The sequence below is a fragment of the Podarcis pityusensis genome, assembly GCF_964106645.2.
Source record: "Podarcis pityusensis genome assembly, chromosome: 1".
NCBI lineage: Eukaryota > Metazoa > Chordata > Lepidosauria > Squamata > Lacertidae > Podarcis > Podarcis pityusensis.
In genome coordinates, this window is record NC_138028.1 from 52,308,158 (window position 1) to 52,327,954 (window position 19,797).

Genomic DNA, 19,797 nt, shown 5'->3' on the forward strand with positions numbered 1-19,797 from the left:
TGCTACATTACCACTGAAAACGTACGGTTTAAAAAATAAAATCATATATTTATGTAAATGAAAAGCTAGCAGCTAGCAGCATCAGTTCCAGAGATACTTTAGCACCAAGACCAATAGGAAGGGTCAGGAGGAAAATGGCAGGGTGTGTGTGGAGAGAGGGGATATGGAAAAGTTCAGTGTAACTGACGTCATTGCTATATTTCCAAAACAATGCCGACTGGCATAAGGTTAGTCCCTCTGGAAACATGCCATCCTAGTAGTTCCGGGCAAAAAAAATCATTTTATTCCTGTGATTGTCCATTATTGTTGTGGTGCTGCCCTCTGCAATATTAGCAGGGCAAGGCACAGTCAGCAGTGGAGGTTTTGTGCTCATTTTGGCTTATTTAACCTGAAGCGTTGGGGTAGTAAAAAAAAAAAAAAATCTCCACAGATGTGTTTATTTGAGCTGCAAATATGTTGCCATACCATGCACCCCTTTGAAAGAAGCAGTTCACAGGAATAAACACAGCATTCCGTTTTTTCTTTTGCCAGATGACTGAACTTCAAACCTTACTCAACGGAGGATATGTGAACCCCTAAGAGGACCTTGTCATGTGACGACAATCAACGACGGATCTTGCATTGATATCCCCTGCCACAGAAATGTGGCAGGCATTTCTTTCACTTTTTATAAAAACCCAAACAAAGACACAACCCATTTATGATGATAAAGACCGAGTATAAATAACATAAAATTAGCATACATATTTTAAGCCCTGGAGTCTCTGCCCTGTTACGGGGCTTTGACTCGTTGGCTCTCTAGCTTCCACAGCAGCCCGGGTTTTCAGTAAAGAGTTTTATTTAATTTTTCTCATTGTCTACTATATAAAAATATAAATGCAAAAACACCCCACCCCACCCCAATAGTTCCCCATCTTCTGCATTATGCTATTTTCATCTGAACATGCTATCAATATTGTAAGATACATGAATCGTTAGTAGAATTTTCACAGGAGTAGCAGAAAAAAGGTTTTGCCTTACACTGAAAATGCCCACCGGTGGTTAAGACCAAGGAAGGGGCATCATGGGCCAATTGACAGAAACAACAGAAAATGAACCAGATCATCAGAAGAAGCTGCAAGAATCCACTCTAGCCTACGTGAAAATTGGGAAGCTGGAAAAGAAATACCAAAATGTAGGCACTGGGCTCAAAAATCCTAAGCATCATTAGTAGAGGGCTGAAATGGCTCAATTGCTAACTAACAAAGAAACAGAGAGAGAAGGAGAGACAGAAAGAGAGAAGACATACACACAGAAGCATAATGAGAAGTAGGATGACATTGGCCTGCCACGTCTAGCTTATAACATCGATTCAGTTTGAAAATATAGACTATGGCCCCAGCACATGATTCTGAAGAATGAAATGTTGCCACCTACATTGCAGCTGCCACGGTTGAAGATGTCAGTAAATGTTAAGTCTTGTCTCATTCATAAAAATTCCTCTTAGCTTCCATCAGATAAGTTTTAAATTTTCAGTGTTGGGCTTTACATACATACATATAATATATATATATATATTTCATATACTATATCAAAGCTTAGAGTATTGATTTTTTTTCTTTAAAAAAGGGATTCAACAGCTTTCTAAACGAGAGGCATTCCTTGCTAAATATCAGGGTAAAACTCCGACCCGTGGTCCATGCTCTGCAGCACTGGCTTCTGATCCAGGGAGGACATCCTGCTCAGCATTTCTGCAGACAGTGCGTAACTATTGCTAGATTTCTCCTCAAACCAACTATCTAGTGCCCTCTTGGCTTCGAAGTTGGCAATAGGTGGTCCATTAACAGCAATTGTCAAAAGGTCACTGAGCTGCTCCAGGGTGAGCCGAGAACGATTGTTCTTGCGCACTCTCTGCAGGGCATTGCGCCCCTTTTCGCAGCAGGCTGTGGAGGTGGGAAGAACTTTGAGGATCTGGATGATTTTGTTTAAAAGAGGAAACCTCTGCCTGTATTTACAAATGTGGCCGATTAAATCTTTGAAACCATTTTTGGTATAATAATCCACCTTGAGTTCCCGCCATTCCATGAGCAAGCTCCCCCTGGGGTCCATGCCTTCTCTGCTCACTTCGGTGGAAAAGGTTGGCACGGCTTCGAGGTGCTCAAAAATCTGCACCATGTCTTCCCTGCCATAGCTCATAAGCTCCTCTGCGCTCCTCGGCCAAGCTGCGAGGTCAAACACTTGGCAGGCTTTCACAAATGCCCGGCTGCGAGGTTCAAACCTTTGAGCTAGAATCACCTGGGTCTTCTGGCATATCTTTTCTCGAATGGACTGGAATTTGGCTTCCGCCACCCGCAGGTTTTTCACAGCGACGCCATTGAAGCTTTCTCGAAAGCTCTCCTCAAACTCCTGGAGATACTCGCCGGGAGAATCGGAGAGCCTGCTGATCTCTTGGATGGCTTCCTCGATTTTGTCATCCACCTGCGACACAAGGAGGTATTCGCCTTGGAAGACAAAGGCAAGGCGCGAAAGCACAGCAATGACGTCCAGCAGGAAGTAGATCAGCTTAATTGACTGGTAGTCCATGAGGAACTGCAGGAGAGCCAAGGCAATGGCAGACGCATCTGCTCTTTGTGTTTGGCCGCTGACATCTTTGAGATGGGCCACCACTTCCAAGTAATCCTTGATCAGAGCGTTGAGTACATTCTGCTCCCCGATGATCCACTTCACTGCTCTGATGTCTCCCAAAAACTCAGTTTCTTCACAGAGAGTAGCAGCAGTGACCCTCAGCTCGCACATCAGCCTGGGAGAGTAACGGTAAAAGCTGAGTAACTGCTTCAGATTGTTCTCTAGCTCCTCCAGGCAAGGAAGCTCTTTCCCACTAATCGCATCCAATATCTCCAAGTGCGGCTTGTGTACCATAAGGGGCAGACAGAGCAGCCAAGGCAGAGTCTTTCTGATTGTCATGTACATGTTAGCTCTAAGGCTGGCAGTGATGTTAGCACCATCGACTCCCAAACCAACACTCGGCTTTTCATCCTGCAGCCGGATTCCCAGGGCAGAGAAAGCCCTATCTAACGCTTGGATGTAACTATCAGTTGCAGAAAAGCCCAGCTCCTGGAGAGAGAGGAATTCAGTGGCCGGAGGCCCATCGCTGCTGATATACTGCACGTAAACCGCAACCGTGTCGGCAAGCAAATCGTCGCTCTGCCCGTCCAAAATGATGCTGAGGAAGGGAGATTGCCTGACCCGTTCGACGAGATCTTCTCTAAGAGCTCGCGCAATGTGATGGATCAAGATTTGACAGTCTCCCTCGTTCATATACTGATCCACCACTTTGAGCTCACACTTTCTCAGTAGTTCCGCAAGCGGCCTGAAGTCACAATAGGGCCGGCCTTCCATCGCTAAATGGTAGGCTGTGTTGAAGAGCAGAGTCATATTTCGGCACATCTCTTCCGTCTTCTCTGGGTGCATCCTGAGCCTGTAAAGTTGCAGGCACTTCTTGTGGAGGTTGCTCTGGCTGTGAAGTTTGATTGTGTGTATCTTGAACTGCTTAGAGCCGATGATGAAAGCCGAAGTCCGAGAGGATTGCACTGTATACTGGCGGCAGACGTGGCACCACATTTCGTTGAGCGTCGGGGAGTACCTCAGAAACCAAAACTTCTTGAGCCACTCTTGCTTGAAGCGCCGAATCCTCCTGGTGACGGCGGACAATTTGGAAGGCTCGTCTGTGGCTGTTATCATGTCATTGGAGACAGATTCGTCTGCTGAATCCACCTCTTGGTCGTCGTCCTCCATGATGGTGGGAACAGACATGATGCTTTCCGAAGCTGCGAAAGAAAAGAAATGAGGGGGAAATGGAGAAGGTTTAAGGTAGGGTTGTAAGAAACAACACAAAACTGTTAGACAACTATCCCACATGCCCCCCTTGGCTACTCATGCCATTTGCAGCAAAAAATGAACATGTTACTAGAGTAAATTTTGGTTTATAAACATTCTGAGCCCCCCTCATTATCTAAAATCATAATTTCCAAGAGTCCATGCAAGCCTGGGTAGCAAACGCCACTCTGATATTCTGACTACTTTCATATTCCCAAAAGGGCATTAATGACAGAGCATGTCCCGAAAAGAGCTTCATAAAGAAATGCACACTTGCATTCAACCAACAAAATCCTTTAGATAAGAGACAAAGGGAAAATATTAATGACATACTTCACACACATGCCACAAGCCAGTATATTTCATATTCAACATAAGAGAGTCAATTGCAATTTCTAGGTAAGATTCAAAAACAACAATATGCTGTTCTTTCTCCTGCAAGGGAATGCATCAAGAATACAGCAAACAAATTCGCTGCAATGGAATTTTTTTATTGAAGGTGCCTGATTACAGTGAAAAGAAACATCATGTTTCATCATTACAGTCACAATCCCAAGACCACTTGCTCAGAGGACTACGTTCCTGCTTCATGAAACCCACCAACGAGACCTCAGGTGCTTCTCAGAACACTCAATGCTGGAACATATTTAGTCACGAATGTCAAACAAAATGGCACTCCTTATACAGTGTTTGAGGAACACTTTTCTTGTGTGTAACTTACCTGAGGGGTATGAAAATGCTTGGTACTCAGGTACCTGAGGAGGTAGTAGAGGTGCCTCGGCTAACTTGCCAGATCTTAGCATGTTTAGTTCAGCCTGCAACTCGCGAATCTTCTTCTTCAACCGTACACAGTTGGGACACAATGAGGTTGTCGGGATCTCAAGGGCATCATCCTGAGTCGATGCCAGAGACAGATCGGTGGGGCTGTTCACTTTAAATGACAAGGCCTCTTCCCCTTCGTCTTCCAGCAGGCCAATGTCTTTAGAGCTGCGGGGGACTTTCCACTCACCCTCATTCCTGCCTCTACTGTGATTTGGAGAGCTGTGATGAAAACCAGGCCCACAACCTTCCGAGGCATCTCGCGCTTGAAATCTGGAGGACTTTCTAGTAGAAGGAGTAGAATTCTTTATCACCTTGTGCTCTTCCATCTTTGTTGGCTCTAGAGAAGCCTCTAGAACATCTTTGAAGATGAGGTCTATTTTCTTCTTCTTCGTTTGGGGTTGAGACACACCTTCTTCAAAGCTGCGCTTGTAGGAACTCTTCCCTTGCTTTGACGTGGTGAGCTCGAGGGGGTAGCTCATATCATCTTGGTTTTCTAGATTTCTTTCTGACCTTTCCCTTAGTAATTTTTTATCTCCTAGAAAGAAAAAATCAGGAGTTGGAATTATCAGTGGGAATTCCGCAACATTCCTCACCCCAAAGCAAAAGCAAACTGGGAGCACACAAATCTTCATTTTTCACATGTTTGCATTACCAATAAGGAAACTTATTGGAATGAGGGTCTCAGGAAACCTAAGACTGGAGATTTGTTTAAAAGGGAAAACAGTCTCTAGGAGACAGCCATACAGAAGTAGGCCTCAGATGGTTTTAAGAGAAGACAAACTATAGGAAGGTGGTCTAAAATAACAGGCAGCTAACCTGTGCTGGAATGAGACAATAATGTTCAATGTGTTGGTTTGTTGAAAAGATAAATTTTACTTGGTAAAACGTATCCGGCAAATAATACATGAAGGGTGTGATGCAGAGATTTCCATGTGAAACCTGTAGGCTTGAAGGACCATTTTTCTATTCCAGAGTGACAGGAAGCGTGAGAACACAAGGAAATCACTCTCATTTCCCATATCACTTACTAGCAAAATGAGGTAGGACTTCTGAGTGACCTCCAAGGTTGGTCCCGACAAGATTGCTAAATGTATGGCCCCTAGCCAAAGTTCACCAAAATAAAGTGGAGAGATTGTGCATATTAGCAGTTACTTAAAACAAAGGGAGTAGCCATATATCCTTACCTGGAAATTCAGAAGATGATGGGTTTGGTTCAATTTCCATCTTTCTTCTTATCTTGCAAATAACTCCAAGCATCAAGACACATGGTTGCTTCCCAAACAAGGTGCTGTTTTATGCTGCTATGTATATATATTTCATTTTGAAACACGTGTGTGCTTTTGTAAGAGCTATATAGAAATTTCAAACGCTGGCAACAAAGTCCTGAACAACTGCAAGTCTAAAGCTGCTACGAAGGTGAGTACAATTCCAGATAGTGTGATGGCGCATGGGCACCTCATTATCAGCATTTATCTGTTGACGCCGCAAGTCTTAGGGTCTGGCTATAGAGATGAAGAAGCCAGGCAAGACTGAGCCCATGCCACAGCCTAATTAGTTTTTAAGGGTATGACAACTGGCTGCAGGTCCAGATTAGACATGGCAGATTTTTTTTCTTTCAAATTACACTGTATTCTTGGACAAGAGTAGATCACAACTGGGCTTCTATTTCTATTCTAAATATGGACAGCAGTGCATGTAATCTGATGATAGTATGTAATTTGGTATTAAGTACAGAATCAATCAACCTGGGGGACCCATCTTCATTGTAAACACAAAACGCGTTACTAACACACATGGGAGGAAAAATTAAATAAAAAATGTGTTTGGGGACTACTTGATGGAATCTCAGAAGGTGGTGGCAGGCAAAGCTTTGGTGCCAGGCTTAGGAGGTATTAGGGGCTATGGTTTGGGTCCAGACGGGCTGTTCTGTGAATAGAAGAGCTCCTTTTTGTTTACAAAAGTAAGTTGGATCCAGTGCATGCTGCAGTTGTGCGCAAACTGGATACTCCAATGGACCGGAGTGGGTGGGTGGGTGGGCAGAGAGAGGTAATTTTCACTTGTTTCCTTTTCTCCTGCATCCCCCTCCTACGATGTTTTGGAGGGTGTCCCAACCGTCCAGAGCAGATGGGGGTGGGTGGGTGGGTAAGGCACGTAACACTACAAGGGGAAGAGAGAATCAGCAAAATTCACATCCCTCCTCTTCTGCCTAGAGGGGCATCCACTTTGTGGAATTCTGCTCTGCACAACGTTGAATTTCAACCCCATGACTAACTACACGAGACAAACAAATTAAGCGAAATGACTAAATATGTGCAAATGCACTTAATTTACACGCCTTATAGAAAGGTTGCTATTTTAGTCATTTGGTGGTTTTAGTCAATTAAGTAATTGACTCTGTATACATTTGCATATGAATAAAGCAGTGCTTCTGAAGAAAAGCATCCCCTCTCTGTTTTTAGGTTAGGCAAGCACCTTCTGCAGCAACCATCATCACGGTCATTTGGAATAGAGAAGAGGGAATGCCTTTTATACAGCAATGTCTGCACCCATAGATTCTTGAATCAAAATTACTTAACTTTTTTACTTTTTTTTTAAAGTGCTGCCCAATTAATCGGAGACAGCTTTTAACCAATGAAGAGTATGTACTAGATAAAAGGCAACCAATAAAATGCACCACAACTGCAAGAACTCTTCCATGGTGAAGGACTGCCAACCGCCCCAATATGTGAATTGCACCATTACGAGCAATTAAACCCCATATTGGGATTAATCTCCAGTCAGGGGAAGATTGCCTATTTTTGTCAGGAAGGCAGCAAGTTCAGATCCAAATTTAAGAACTCTTGGGTATCCACCAGTTGGACCTTATCAAGATTTGAAGCCACTTTCTTAAATCAAAATGCCGAGGAACTTTTAAGAAAAATACTCATTAAACGGAGATGCATGAATTCTGCACGTTGTTCTAGTGTTGAATTTTTTAAAAGCCAAATGCTGAATTTGGCTTCCAGCTACTCTTCCTATGTGTAGAATTACATAATATATTGCGCTGTCATTAACCAAATGAATGTCAACCGTTTCCGGAACACGGGTGTTTCAATGAAAGAATACTCAAGAGGTGACTGCATAGGATTTCCTGTTGCGGTTTGTGGTGATGAAACGGACACTGACAAGGTATTTCTGTACTTTTTTAAAAACACACACACACACACACAATATTTCTAGCTTGTCTTTGCACATAAAGCCCAACCCCAGTTGTAGACAGAGCTCTGTGCCACAGACACCCTTGTGCCAGACTGTACCTTTTCATTCAGCATCTGCGCCCTGCACTTGTGATTTAGCAGCAGAGTACGTTCTCATGCAGACAGGGCCCATAGGATATACAGAACTGCCTGATTCTGAGAAATACCATTGGCCTGCCTAGTTCAATAATGACTTGCTCTCTGAGATTTCAGGCAATTCCCCAACACCACCACCACCACCACCACCACACACACCTGAGATCCTTTTATTGGAATGGTCAGAAAGGACTTTCCTTTACCTTTGCTGTGTTTACTTCTACCCCCCAGAACTGGGCATGGCTAGGAACTTGGGAGAGTTCTTTTAGTGAAACCAAAGAAGACAGGACTGCAGCTGCGCAAGACCAGGGTGGAAGTGTGTGGGCCCTTCTCCTCTGCGGAGTCCCGTTCAAGAGACTTCCAACTGAATGATGCCCTCACACACGCTTTCAAATGTCGTCTCATACTGCGGGGCCATGACACCTGTTACATTTTGCACCGATGAACGCAAAATATTTTACACCCCACGAAGGGTTGCGGAGGCAGCAGGAGGAAAAAGCGACCACCACAACTTAACGTTGTCCCTCCTCCCCATTCTTCTCTCCCAACCGCTTTCATCAGTGCTGGAGACTGTTGAGGAGCACCTTCAGGTTGACTCATGGAAGCTGGCTCTCGCTCTAGGAAGGAACCCACAGTTCCCATACAGCAAATACCTGTCAGTCTTAGACTGATGGCCTATGGACAGAACGCATGTAAGAAAAGGGGGAGATTCCTCTACTATTGGCAGAAATTCCCGCCGCAAATAACCTGTCCTCAAATTACCTTAACAGCTAATGGGCACTGCCACCAATCTATCTCTACACCTGGGGCTGTGTCTCACTTCACTTGCCAACCCCCTGCTGCCATTGCTGTCTCTCCATCCCCGATTTACTCAAACTTCTGCCATTGTTTTAAATCACCACTCTTCCCCTCTCAGTGTCTCTCTCTTCTCACTCCCAATCCATGGCCATTGCTGTTGTGCAACCTGCCTTCACTTTTGCTCCCCCACCCCACCCAGACTTCCAGGATTGTGATGTGGCTCAACAAATCCTCCAACGAAGGCTCTCATGATGACATCCTTACATTTTTATTATATAAAAAGATATATCTCTGATGTGTATAAATGCCTGCTGCTCTTTGTCACCAGCGTAATATTGTGAAGTCCCTCTAGATATTTATTTTGCAACGGGAAGAGGACCCTACAAAATGAACCACAAGCCAGAAAATCCAGTCCAGCAAAGGGCATTTCTTTCGACCTAATGCTTCTGACTCACAGGCAGGCATAAAATCAGCTGGCACACACACACACACAGCCCCAACAGTGCTATTTGATGGATTTCATTTCAACCAGGCATTCTGCTCATTTCAGTCATTTTGTGATATGGAATGTTTTGTTTGCTGGTTTTAACCCCCCTGTCACCCAAAAAGAGATGTTTGTAGCTGCTTCAGAAGCCATCTTTGTCAGAGAAGAATGCTAGAACAAACTCAGAGACAGAAAAGGGGAAGGGAAAGGCACCCACCTCTTGTGAGGTTTCTGTTGATGGTCTCCTGAGACATGCTGTGCAATCGCTTCATATAATCCTCGCTGTACCAGACCCTTAGCCTCTCCCCTGGCCGGATGTCTCGACAGGTCCGGAAGTAAATCCTCTCGCTGTGCTGGAACGCCATGAGGTTCTGTTCTCTCTCCTCCCGGGATATGGCCACATACCTGAGAACAAGGACAGTTTTTGACTTACAAGGAGGCTTAGACAGAAAGGAAACATACAGAAGCCACAGTGCAGCATGAGTGACCTTCAAAAGGGAGACACAGGCAGAGGAGTATTGAATGGCATGAATAATGATATGCAACAAGCTACAAGGAAATAACATGCACACCGAAGGAATATCAAACAGCTTCTTGAATCTGGTATACAGCTGTTGCCTCTGTCTAGTAACACCAATGTTGTCAGCACATTTAAAACAGGGACGAGGAACCTGAAGCCCACCTGACGTGGCTGCACTGCAACTCCCTGCAGCCTTGGCCAACATGGTCAATGGTCAGGGATAATGGGAGTTGAATTCCAACACCTGGGGAGCCACAGGTTCCTCTTCAATATCCGAAAAGCACATGCCTGCTTGTAAAGTGTTTACAATGGCCTTAGATGCTGGGCCCTTGGACCTCACTGCTTCTCTGTTCCTCAAGCTTCACTCCCACTCTGGTAGCCAGCAGCCAATTCTTGTAAAGGGACTATACAGAACAAGCTGCTGCAAAGAAGCCATTTTGAGCACCCTCCACATAGCAGCTGCTCAGCGAGAAGCATTTCAGCATCTGAAAACTTTGCACCAGCATCAGCTCCCCCTGTCAGTTTTTCTCAGCGATTGATTGATATCATTGACAAATCGCTTCCCACAAATCATTCCAAAGCACTACAACAATAAGAAACAGCAACAGTAAAAAAGATAGAAAAACAATGTCAGATCTAATTTCATATCTCTTTCTGTTTGGAAACGAAGGATTTCCAAATGGAAAGGGACAAAGGTGGTAGTCGGATTTCTTACTGTCAAGACTTACAAGGGATAAGGCTGCTGTCAGGCAACCACACAATCGCCACTGTCATGAGCGCAAAAAAATAGGCAAACACCAAAAACTGGCTCTCACAAAGTTGGGTGTCATTCTGGCAACCTCATGAGAAAACCATTTGTCTACCATCACCAAGCCACTAAGTTACAGCTCAAGGGTAACACCAAAATCCATGGCAGGGATTTTATTTGTCAGTGAAAATATTACAAAACAGCATGCAGGCAGTACAGTGGTACCTCAGGTTACATACGCTTCAGGTTACATACGCTTCAGGTTAGACTCCGCCAATCCAGAAATAGTGCTTCAGGTTAAGAACTTTGCTTCAGGATGAGAACAGAAATCATGCTCTGGCGGTACAGTGGCATCGGGAGGCCCCATTAGCTAAAGTGGTGCTTCGGGTTAAGAACAGTTTCAGGTTAAGAACAGACCTCCGGAACGAATTAAGTACTTAACCTGAGGTACCACTGTACTCTTTATCTGGCAAATGCAGAAAGTTCTTATTATATAGCACTTGTATAAGTTGTGTTCCAAAGTTATTGGGTGGAATTCAAAGCAGTGCCAAGGAGCTCATGCCATCAGTGCAAGCATCTCTGCTTGGCCTGATGGAACAATTTATCCTCTCCTTTCCCTGAATGCTGTTCCAGGATTTCTCCAGACTTACCCTACAGTCAATTTCTTTCTGGAGGTGGGCAAAGGGGTAGTTCTTATTAACGCTGTAAAGTTTATCAGTCTTGCTTTCCCTTGTTTTAATGAATTTATTGCTTGTCTATTCTACAAGGAGCTCAAGAAGGCACACACAGTTCCTTCCTATTTATGCTCACAACTACACTGAAGTTGTTTAGGCTGAAAGACAGTGACAGGCCCAGTTTCACTCAGTGAGCTACATGGGAGAGTAGGGATTTTAACTCAAGTGTCCTCCATCCAAGCCCACCACTGTAACCACTGGCTGCCATGTTACAGATGAAGCAGCTGAGAGACAGTGGCTTGCCTAAAGAAACCTTAAGAGTCCATGGGGGAGAGGATCTGAATCAAGAACGAACTTGCTTGCATCTCTTAGCCATCTTGACACATTAGCTTTACCTAGTTAGTCACACTAATCCTTGGTGTGCACATTTCGATAATCTGCATGCATAAAAGTAAGCAAGTTATCAGGTGAGGGGCAGAGACAATATGAAAAACTTACGTTACTAAAACCTAGGCTTGGTACTGAGTGAGAGAGAGAGGTTGCTGGAGCAAGAGTATTTTTCCAGTAATTGTATGGGAGCCATGTTTCAAATTTAATTGAGAGTTACTGATGATTGTGCACAAACTGTGCTTAGTGGATTGCATCTATATTGCGGAGCTGGCAATGTCTGAATAAGAGAGAGGGCAGAGGTCATGCCGCATTACTTCTGCTAGCATAAGAGCTACTCCTGGGACTACTCCCTTTTAACAGCAGAAACAGCTTCTGCTCTTCCCCCGCAAGGTGATTTATCACATACCACACCAGCCACTTCCATTAATATCCTTATAATATGTGTCCGATGACCATACTTGGCTGTCATGCTCATATTGCACTGCACTACACTTCTGCAAAATAATTAATCATAGCGTCAGAAAAGAGACAGGTGAACACTAGACTCCAAACCTTCATTTACTGCGTAGCAGATAAGTGACAGGACAAAAGCTGTTTAGAACTTGGCGTATTTAACACTGATCCAGACCCCTCGGATACAAGTGAGCTGCCCTTCCCCTCTCTGCCTCAGTTTTAGTTTTCTGCTGACCGACTGACAACTCAATGTATTACACACATGCTATGAGTGTGCAGGCAACTTCTTTCACAATCCAATATACAGAGGGGGCTGCTTCCATCTATATTTTTGAGTGACTGGGGAGAAGACACATGCACAAAGCCAAGGGATCTGGACACCGCAGGGCTGAGATGGGGAAGCTGTGGCCCCCCAACTCTTCTTGGACTACAAATCCCCATCACCTCTGACCATCAGCCAAGGTGGAGGGGGATGATGGGGAGCCCAATGTCACCTGGAGAGCCGCAAATTCCCCATCACTGCTGTAGGGTAAGTCAAGAAGAACAGAGCAGCTTCTGACTTTGTAACTAAGCTTCCCCCACCCCAGCCTCATTGCCTAGATTTGCTAAGCCAAGAGGAAGACAGAGATGGGAAAGATGGTGCCATTCCAGCTCAGCAGCAACTCTCAAGATTCACTCCTTTCCCCAGTTGCACTAAGTTTTCATGGGTTTGCTGAAATCCGATGCACTCCTCAGACATTTGGACACAGGAGTTGCTCTGACCAGGGTTTTTTTCTTTCCTGGTGGTGATTGCTCTATTTTCTTTTAAAGGAAGAAAAGCTCAGAATCAGTCCTAAATTAAACAATTCCATTCAGTTAAATGAACATCTACTTCTTTTCCAGATGCACTGGGAAAGCTAAAAAGCACTGGCCAAGGGTCTCCCTGTCCCAAAGCAACTGTTGTAGTAATCTGTTTGAAAGAATGAGTCACCATTTTATGTATGCATATGTGCTTTTATACAGGCTGTGACAAGCTGTGACAAGCAATCCCAAAATCTAATTAGAGATTCAGAAGATGTCTCTGAAAAAGCTGTAAGAAATTTTCATGCATGGATGCTCAACTCTTGGATATACCTAAATGGACAGCTGAGATCTCCAAACTATCTTTGCAAGATCCTCATGAAATCCTTATTGCTGTTTCAGGTAAGCTGTATGGTGCTAGAAGTTGTAGTAATCTCATCAGTTTTGTAAACCACTTTGAGGTTTTCTACAACTCAAGCAGTATATAAATTTTTATGAAATAAATAAAATAATAAACGAGGCAGATGAAATCTGGAACATTACTATTTGTGAGGTCGCTTTTTGTATAACAATGCAAATGGGCAGATTTGTAGCTTTTTCTGTAGATCTTTAGGCACATGAACAAACTTTCATACTGGGAACATTTCCAAACCATTCACCTTTCTTTTGCTCCTTCTTGATGAGCAAATGCTTTTTGTCCTCAAATTGTCCGTAAAATATAGCAAAACAAAAAACATAAAACCCACCCCAATCTGACAAATGTGTCCTGATAGAAAAGTGCTATTTGTGCACCATACAGAGATATGTAAGCTGTAAACTATCCTTGAAATGGAACACAGGCTCCAGAACACAACTTGAAAGCACCCATGTAGAGAAGGAAAGACGTTACCCAACAAAGAGTTTGAGTTTTAAGTATTATATATTTATTGTTAACAAAAATACTCATAAATTTCCATCATATATAAGAAATATTAGGGCAAGCACAGCATTTCAGTCAAACAAGGGGCACTTTAAAACATGCCAGGTATACACAATCACATACAACATCCCCTTGTGGGGATGATCACAAAGAAAGCATTTCAGAGAGCAAAGAACTCATCCCTTGTTGCTAATTCCCCATGGAAAATAAATAAATCATGGGACATACCTTCATTTGCCCAGATATGTTTCTCTATATATTAACATCCCAGATTCCTCAAGCTTAGCTTTACAGCTTCTTATCCTGTTCTAAAAGAAAGCACGCAGCGTGTACATTTCTCCCAAGTGCCAGAAATCCAGAGGCCACAAGCACCTGAGCTTCTCAGAAAAGGTCAGCGGTGGCTGAGAATGCCAACTTGTTTTTTGTCTCTGGGATCAGTTCTCCAAGAACTGATAGCTGAATCAACAACACATCACAAAAGTTTGAAACAGGAAAGCAAAGCAACCTTATTCATCCTAATGGCTTGGAGACAAGCACATATGAGACACCAGGAGTTTTGTAACAGACGACATTCCTGTTATTTAATTTATAGAGTGCCATCAATGGACATGGTCCTTTATAGGGTTAAGAAGAGCAAAAGAAAGAGGTCTCTACTCCAAGGAGCTTACAATCTAGACTTGCTTTGGAGGGGAGCAAAACCCATCCACTTCGGTGGTGGAAAGCTCTGAGGACCAGGCACTTCCAGACCCTGCGCCATTATTTCCTTCACATTAATTTGCAACGAACTGGTGCTATGCCTGCCTCAGAAGTATACAAATGCTGAACTTTGTTAATTCACGAAAAAAGTGATCCACATTTAATGCCATATGGATTTTAAATTCCCTGCAAATAGGTGGCAACACTGCAGAAAAGTGAAGCTTCCTCTGAAATAAGCTTTCAAAAACCAGTCTGATTATATTTTCATCATTTATTTATCGCATTTATATGAAGCCTTTCTATCAAGGCATCCAAGGAGGTTTGCGGGTTAAAATATTAATACAAAACAAATGGTGCAAATTAATCTCAGGTCTACTTCAGGAGCTGGTGGCACTAACACCCTGGCCTGGCCTTCTCCTCTCAGGGAACTCTGGTCTTAAGTAGCCCCAGGGAAAGTGGAGTTGGAGCTGCCCCAACACGCTTTAACCTTCACAGCACAATCTTATGTGTGTTTACGTAGAAGGAAGTCTCCTTGAGTTCATTAGGGTTCCCTTCCCCGATAAATGTGCACCCAAAATTTATCCTCACTGCCAGAAGGGCCTTGTGGAATGTAGACTACTGCAGCTATGACTTTATAAGGGGATTGTGTCTCAACTCTTGACATCCCATCCATAGGGTGCAGAAGAGCAGGTGCAGGTATGAAAAGTGTACAGTGCACATGCAATTTTAGCTTATGTACTATAGCAGGTGTGAGAATATGATCAAACATCCAGTTCCAGAACCATAGTGGAGTCCTAACAGGCCAGGCTAGACTACATTTAGAACTAAGTAGACAGTAATCTTGATTCACATAGGCAGTAGCTTGCATCTCCTGTTTGCCCTATTCCTGGATTCAAAAGAATTGTATGAGAGTTTAAACTGGGCAAGCAACCATGCGCATGCCATCCGCACCCACCCTGTGCGTACCAGGCGCATCTCCTTCCGCATCTTTCCTGTGTATGGTAGGAAGACTTGGGAGCGTTTGGCTGGACACACTTGCATACCTCCCTAAGATCAGAAACCATTCAATGTGGGAAGTCTGGGGGACGGGTGGGAGTGGGTAACACCTGCTGCACCAGTTTAAGCCCTTACATGTTCATTTGAATGCATGCACAGCACTCCTGTTAAGCAGGAAGCTGGTATAAGGAGAACACGCACCAGCAAGCCTGTGATAAGACAAGGGGCTTAAAAAGACGGCATCGCGTTTGCAAACAAAAGAGCAATTCTGAAGATGTCAGGAGAATTACATTGGTGTCAAAGCCAGCACTTGAGCATGCTCCAGTTAGTTGCTTCTGAAAATGCCATCCCTCAACAAAAAAGGTTAAATTTGTGAGCTCTTTATTTTTTATTTTAAAAAAGGTGCAGCTTGGTATACAGTAAGCCCACAACTTGCGCACATTTAACTTGTGTGCGTTCAGCTTTGACATATATATGGGTGGAAAGAGGGATGGGCATCCAGAAGAAAAGAAGCTTTGGCAATTCCACACACCATTGTACCCAATGTGTTTTGCCTATATGCAATTTTGGCTTTAGGTGCGATCTCCAGAACGTAACCCCCATTTAAACTGAGGGATTACTGAACTACTCTTATTAATATCCTAAAGAACTGAAGATGTAGTCTGGCATGACCAGGTAGAAAAATTAGCAGGCTGGCCAGTGGTTTACCTTATTCAAAACTTGTTTCTAGCAGGTTTAGCAAACTGATTTCAGTGCAAGTTACTTTCAAAAGAATGCACTTGTTTTTATGGACTGCAATGTTACCAATTTCTGCTAGATAATGCCTCTTAAAGGCCTGAAGTGGCTGACACCTGCCATAACTGCTTTTGCTACCTGACAGAAAAAGCTGATGAGTAAGTCCAGTGTGCTGGGTGGTGCTTTGCGCGCTTCAGAAGCAGGCATTGTTTTTTCCTATTTTTCCACGTCCCTCCTTTTGTCAGTATCTACCCAGCTTTAGTACTCAAACCCCAAACCACAATAGCTAACTATGGCAAAGAATGTAGTCCGTTTACAGCTCTTAGATCCACATAGTGCATTTGCAGAAGTAAAAGGGGGGGGGGAGCATATATTTGTGGATTGTTTTACCTTAAGTGCAATTATTTAAATGCAAAGCCTAAGTAACGTTTCCTGAGCATAAAAGGTTAAGGAAACAAATCTATGTGCACCTTGACTCCATAGAGCAAGACAGCCATTAAATTTCACCTGTGTGTATTTAAGGTGTTCACAGCTTCTAATACAGGGCGGGCAAGCAAGGTGCTGCGCTTCCAAGTGCACAGAGCAAAGCCTACTGCTAAACTGTCATAATTTATATTCATCTTTATAGGGAACTCTCACTGATCTTCCCCAATAGTCATGCTAATGATTTTTTTTTCTAATCCAACATCAGCTACTCTTTCCTGTTTAATACGAAGGGAGCTAGAAGTGGTGCTTTCTCTTTCGTGACCTAGTCGTCCGAGGAAGAGGCGTCTGCTTGGGATGGCTTTGGCTATTCCCTGCCTTGGGTTCAGAAGGGTTCACTGGTGCTGCCACCTGGCTAGTGCTGGGAACCTGACCCTTGTTCAAAGTCTGAAGCTCGTCCTTGATTTTGGTCAAGGTCTGGCACATCTGGCTGACCTGCCCAGTCAGGTCAGACATCCTCTGGCTGATCACAAGCATGTTATTTGCCATGTCTCTGTGGATTGTTACCAGCTCTTGACAGAACTGCCTGAAGAGCTCCGTCTGTTCAATGTGGGTGTCAAAGAGCTGGCGGTCAAAGCCAGAGATGGGTGGGCTTTGGGCATAGGGCCGAGGGGGCCTAAAGGAGGACTGGGAACATGGGTTTGGTTGCCTCATTTCCTGCCTTTGGTTAATAACATCCGAGTGATCTGACAGAGAAGAAGAATGAAGGTATGATGGTATGGAGAGAAGGTCAGCTTCTTCTGCGTGCCTCTGCAGTGATGAAAAGTGGTGTTGCCGCGAGGGGCCGGGCACCTCCACATCTTCGTCAGCTTGAAACAGAAACAGAAAACACCAGATTATTTACATGAATGTTTTCTTCTGAAAATCTCTATTTCAATAAGTTCAGGAGAAGCAAGCACTCAACTTGGAATTTTGGTAAAATGCAGAAAGAGATTTTTTCAAGGAATAGACTATGGCGTTGATTCCTTTAAAAAGAATTTCTTGTGTAATGCAAATGTCCATTTACAAAACGCATTTTGCTTAGCATCCCTCTAAGATGACTGCTTTGAAGTCACTAGATGCAAGGCCAACTATAGATTTTTCTTTGGGGCACAAAATGCCAACAAAAAACCCTGAAATTATGCACATCCTGAGAGAAGAGGAGAGTTAATGGTAGACTTTCAAGTGTACACAACCACCACCATGACTGTTGCTTTATCAATCTAATCACATTCTGATTTTATATTAAGAGTTTCCAAAGTCATTTCATTCAGCAGCAGCAATTGCAGAGAATCATTTCCTGTGAGGAGTCATCCACCATTAAGTAATCTTTGTCAATTTGTAAGGGACTAGTAAACCCAAAGCAGTCCATAGTTCAGCTTGCAAAAAGGTCCCAGGTACCATCCAATAAAGGATCTCAGTGGCAAGGAAAGGGGAGACCCCTGTCAGAATCTTGGAAAGCCAATGGCAGCTGAAGAAGACAATACTGGAAAGATCAGTGTGATGCCTTCTAGATGTTGCTAGACTCCAACTCCCAGCATCCCTTAGGATTGGCCATGTTGGCTTGGGCAATATCTGGAAGGGCACCACACTGATATCATCTACCCATTCCCTTGGTTTACAGGAAGCAGCTCTCAAGTGGTAACACCACATTTCCAGTTTCTGCACACACCAAAGCTCTTCCTTATCAGGGACAAGAGGCTTCACCACTGTAAAAAGTGATTTAGTGCAGTTTTTGCATGCTTTTCCTTTTTATCAAATATAATCCTGAAGAGGAAGTTTAACACTAGTACAGAATAATAAAGCCAACAAATAGGAGTTTGGCCATATCTCATTGGATGTTTCATGGCAAGAATTTCTGTTGCAGTGGCTAGCATTTAGAACTAAGCATGAGGCAATGGGTCATAGACCTCTCCTACTACTTAATTATATTTGCCGTGTGGCTAGCTGAGCCTTATAAGCCTAAACCATAGTGCTGCCTGTTGAACAGGGAAAACTAGAGAAGACCTTGATGATAAGTGCAGCCTATGCACTTACGGAACTTTCTTCAGGTTTAGTCTACTAGATCAAAAGCTGCAAGCCAGAAGCATACTGCCAATCTCTCGTTTCCACAAGAGCAATGAAAAATAGTTGTTACCCTACATTTGTAAACGCTGTCCTGAATATCACGAATACCTGGTAAGATGTTAAAATGGACAAAACCCTGGCACCATTTTGTATATACAAGTGCCAGGGCTAGATCACATAATCACAAATGTGGAAATTCTTGATAGGAGATGAAGTACTGTATGATTCAAGTACACACATTTGCATGCCGTAAGATTGGTTTTGGCAATCCCTTGATCATGGTACATTGGTGGAAAGATCAATGGCATTGCCCATACAAATTGCCCATGGATACGCCAACTCCACATACGACTACCTTTGCGCAATGTAGAAATATCCACATTTATGAGCTTGTGAACTCATCTAGTGACCCATATATTGGATTTATTAAGGGTGAAGATTTGGTTCAAATGTTTGGTCTTCCCTTTCCCTCCGGCAATGTGTGCAACACAACCTTCCAAGCATCTTCACATTTGCCATTCCACAGACCATGGGCACTGAAAATACCTATCCCCTTTTTTGCTAACTTGACCGAAGTAGCACAGCTCATGCCAGTTCATTCAAGGTGCAGCTCCCTACAATCTATTCCTAACCCAAGGCTGAGGGAGGAAATAGGGTGGAGAGAACCAAAGCGCAACAGGAAACGCCAACCAGAGATAACAGTTTCGCTAGTAGGGCAGGGCTGACCTTTCGTGCAATACATACAGTTCTTTGGTCAGAACTGATCTGTTCAGCAGGGGACCAGGGGGGAGGTAATACTTACAGCTGGTTGATGGGCTGTCAACCACGTCCAGATCCGCTCTCCGGAAGCCGTGCATCTGGCGTGACGAATGCAGCGTCGACTCGATGGCTCTCTCGTGGGCGGTCAGGACAATGGCCGAGGGCCTCCCCGGGCTGCTGGGACTGGAGAGGGACCTCTGCATGTATGCCAGTTTGTCTTTGGTCCTTCTCTTCATGTCGTCCCACCTGTGCTTAATATCTTTCACAGACCTGGGGACCTGGCTCACCGATGTGATTTTCCTGGCTA

At 43.9% G+C, this 19,797-nt stretch overlaps 1 protein-coding gene across 2 annotated transcripts in view; it reads right to left on the reverse strand.

The window, feature by feature from the left end:
• Positions 1-389: 389 nt before the first annotated feature.
• PRDM11 (PR/SET domain 11) overlaps positions 390-19,797 on the reverse strand; it is a 46,649-nt gene continuing 27,241 nt past the window's right edge. The window contains exons 6-8 of one of the 2 annotated variants that reach the window (XM_081001581.1): positions 9,509-9,696; positions 4,577-5,212; positions 390-3,806 (exon numbers count right to left, since the gene is read on the reverse strand). In XM_081001581.1, the coding sequence (XP_080857707.1) occupies positions 1,645-3,806; positions 4,577-5,212; positions 9,509-9,696 (2,986 nt within the window). In that variant the 3' untranslated portion in view covers positions 390-1,644. The remainder of the gene's footprint in view (positions 3,807-4,576; positions 5,213-9,508; positions 9,697-19,797) is intronic. The other variant, XM_081001582.1, reaches the window with a different exon arrangement.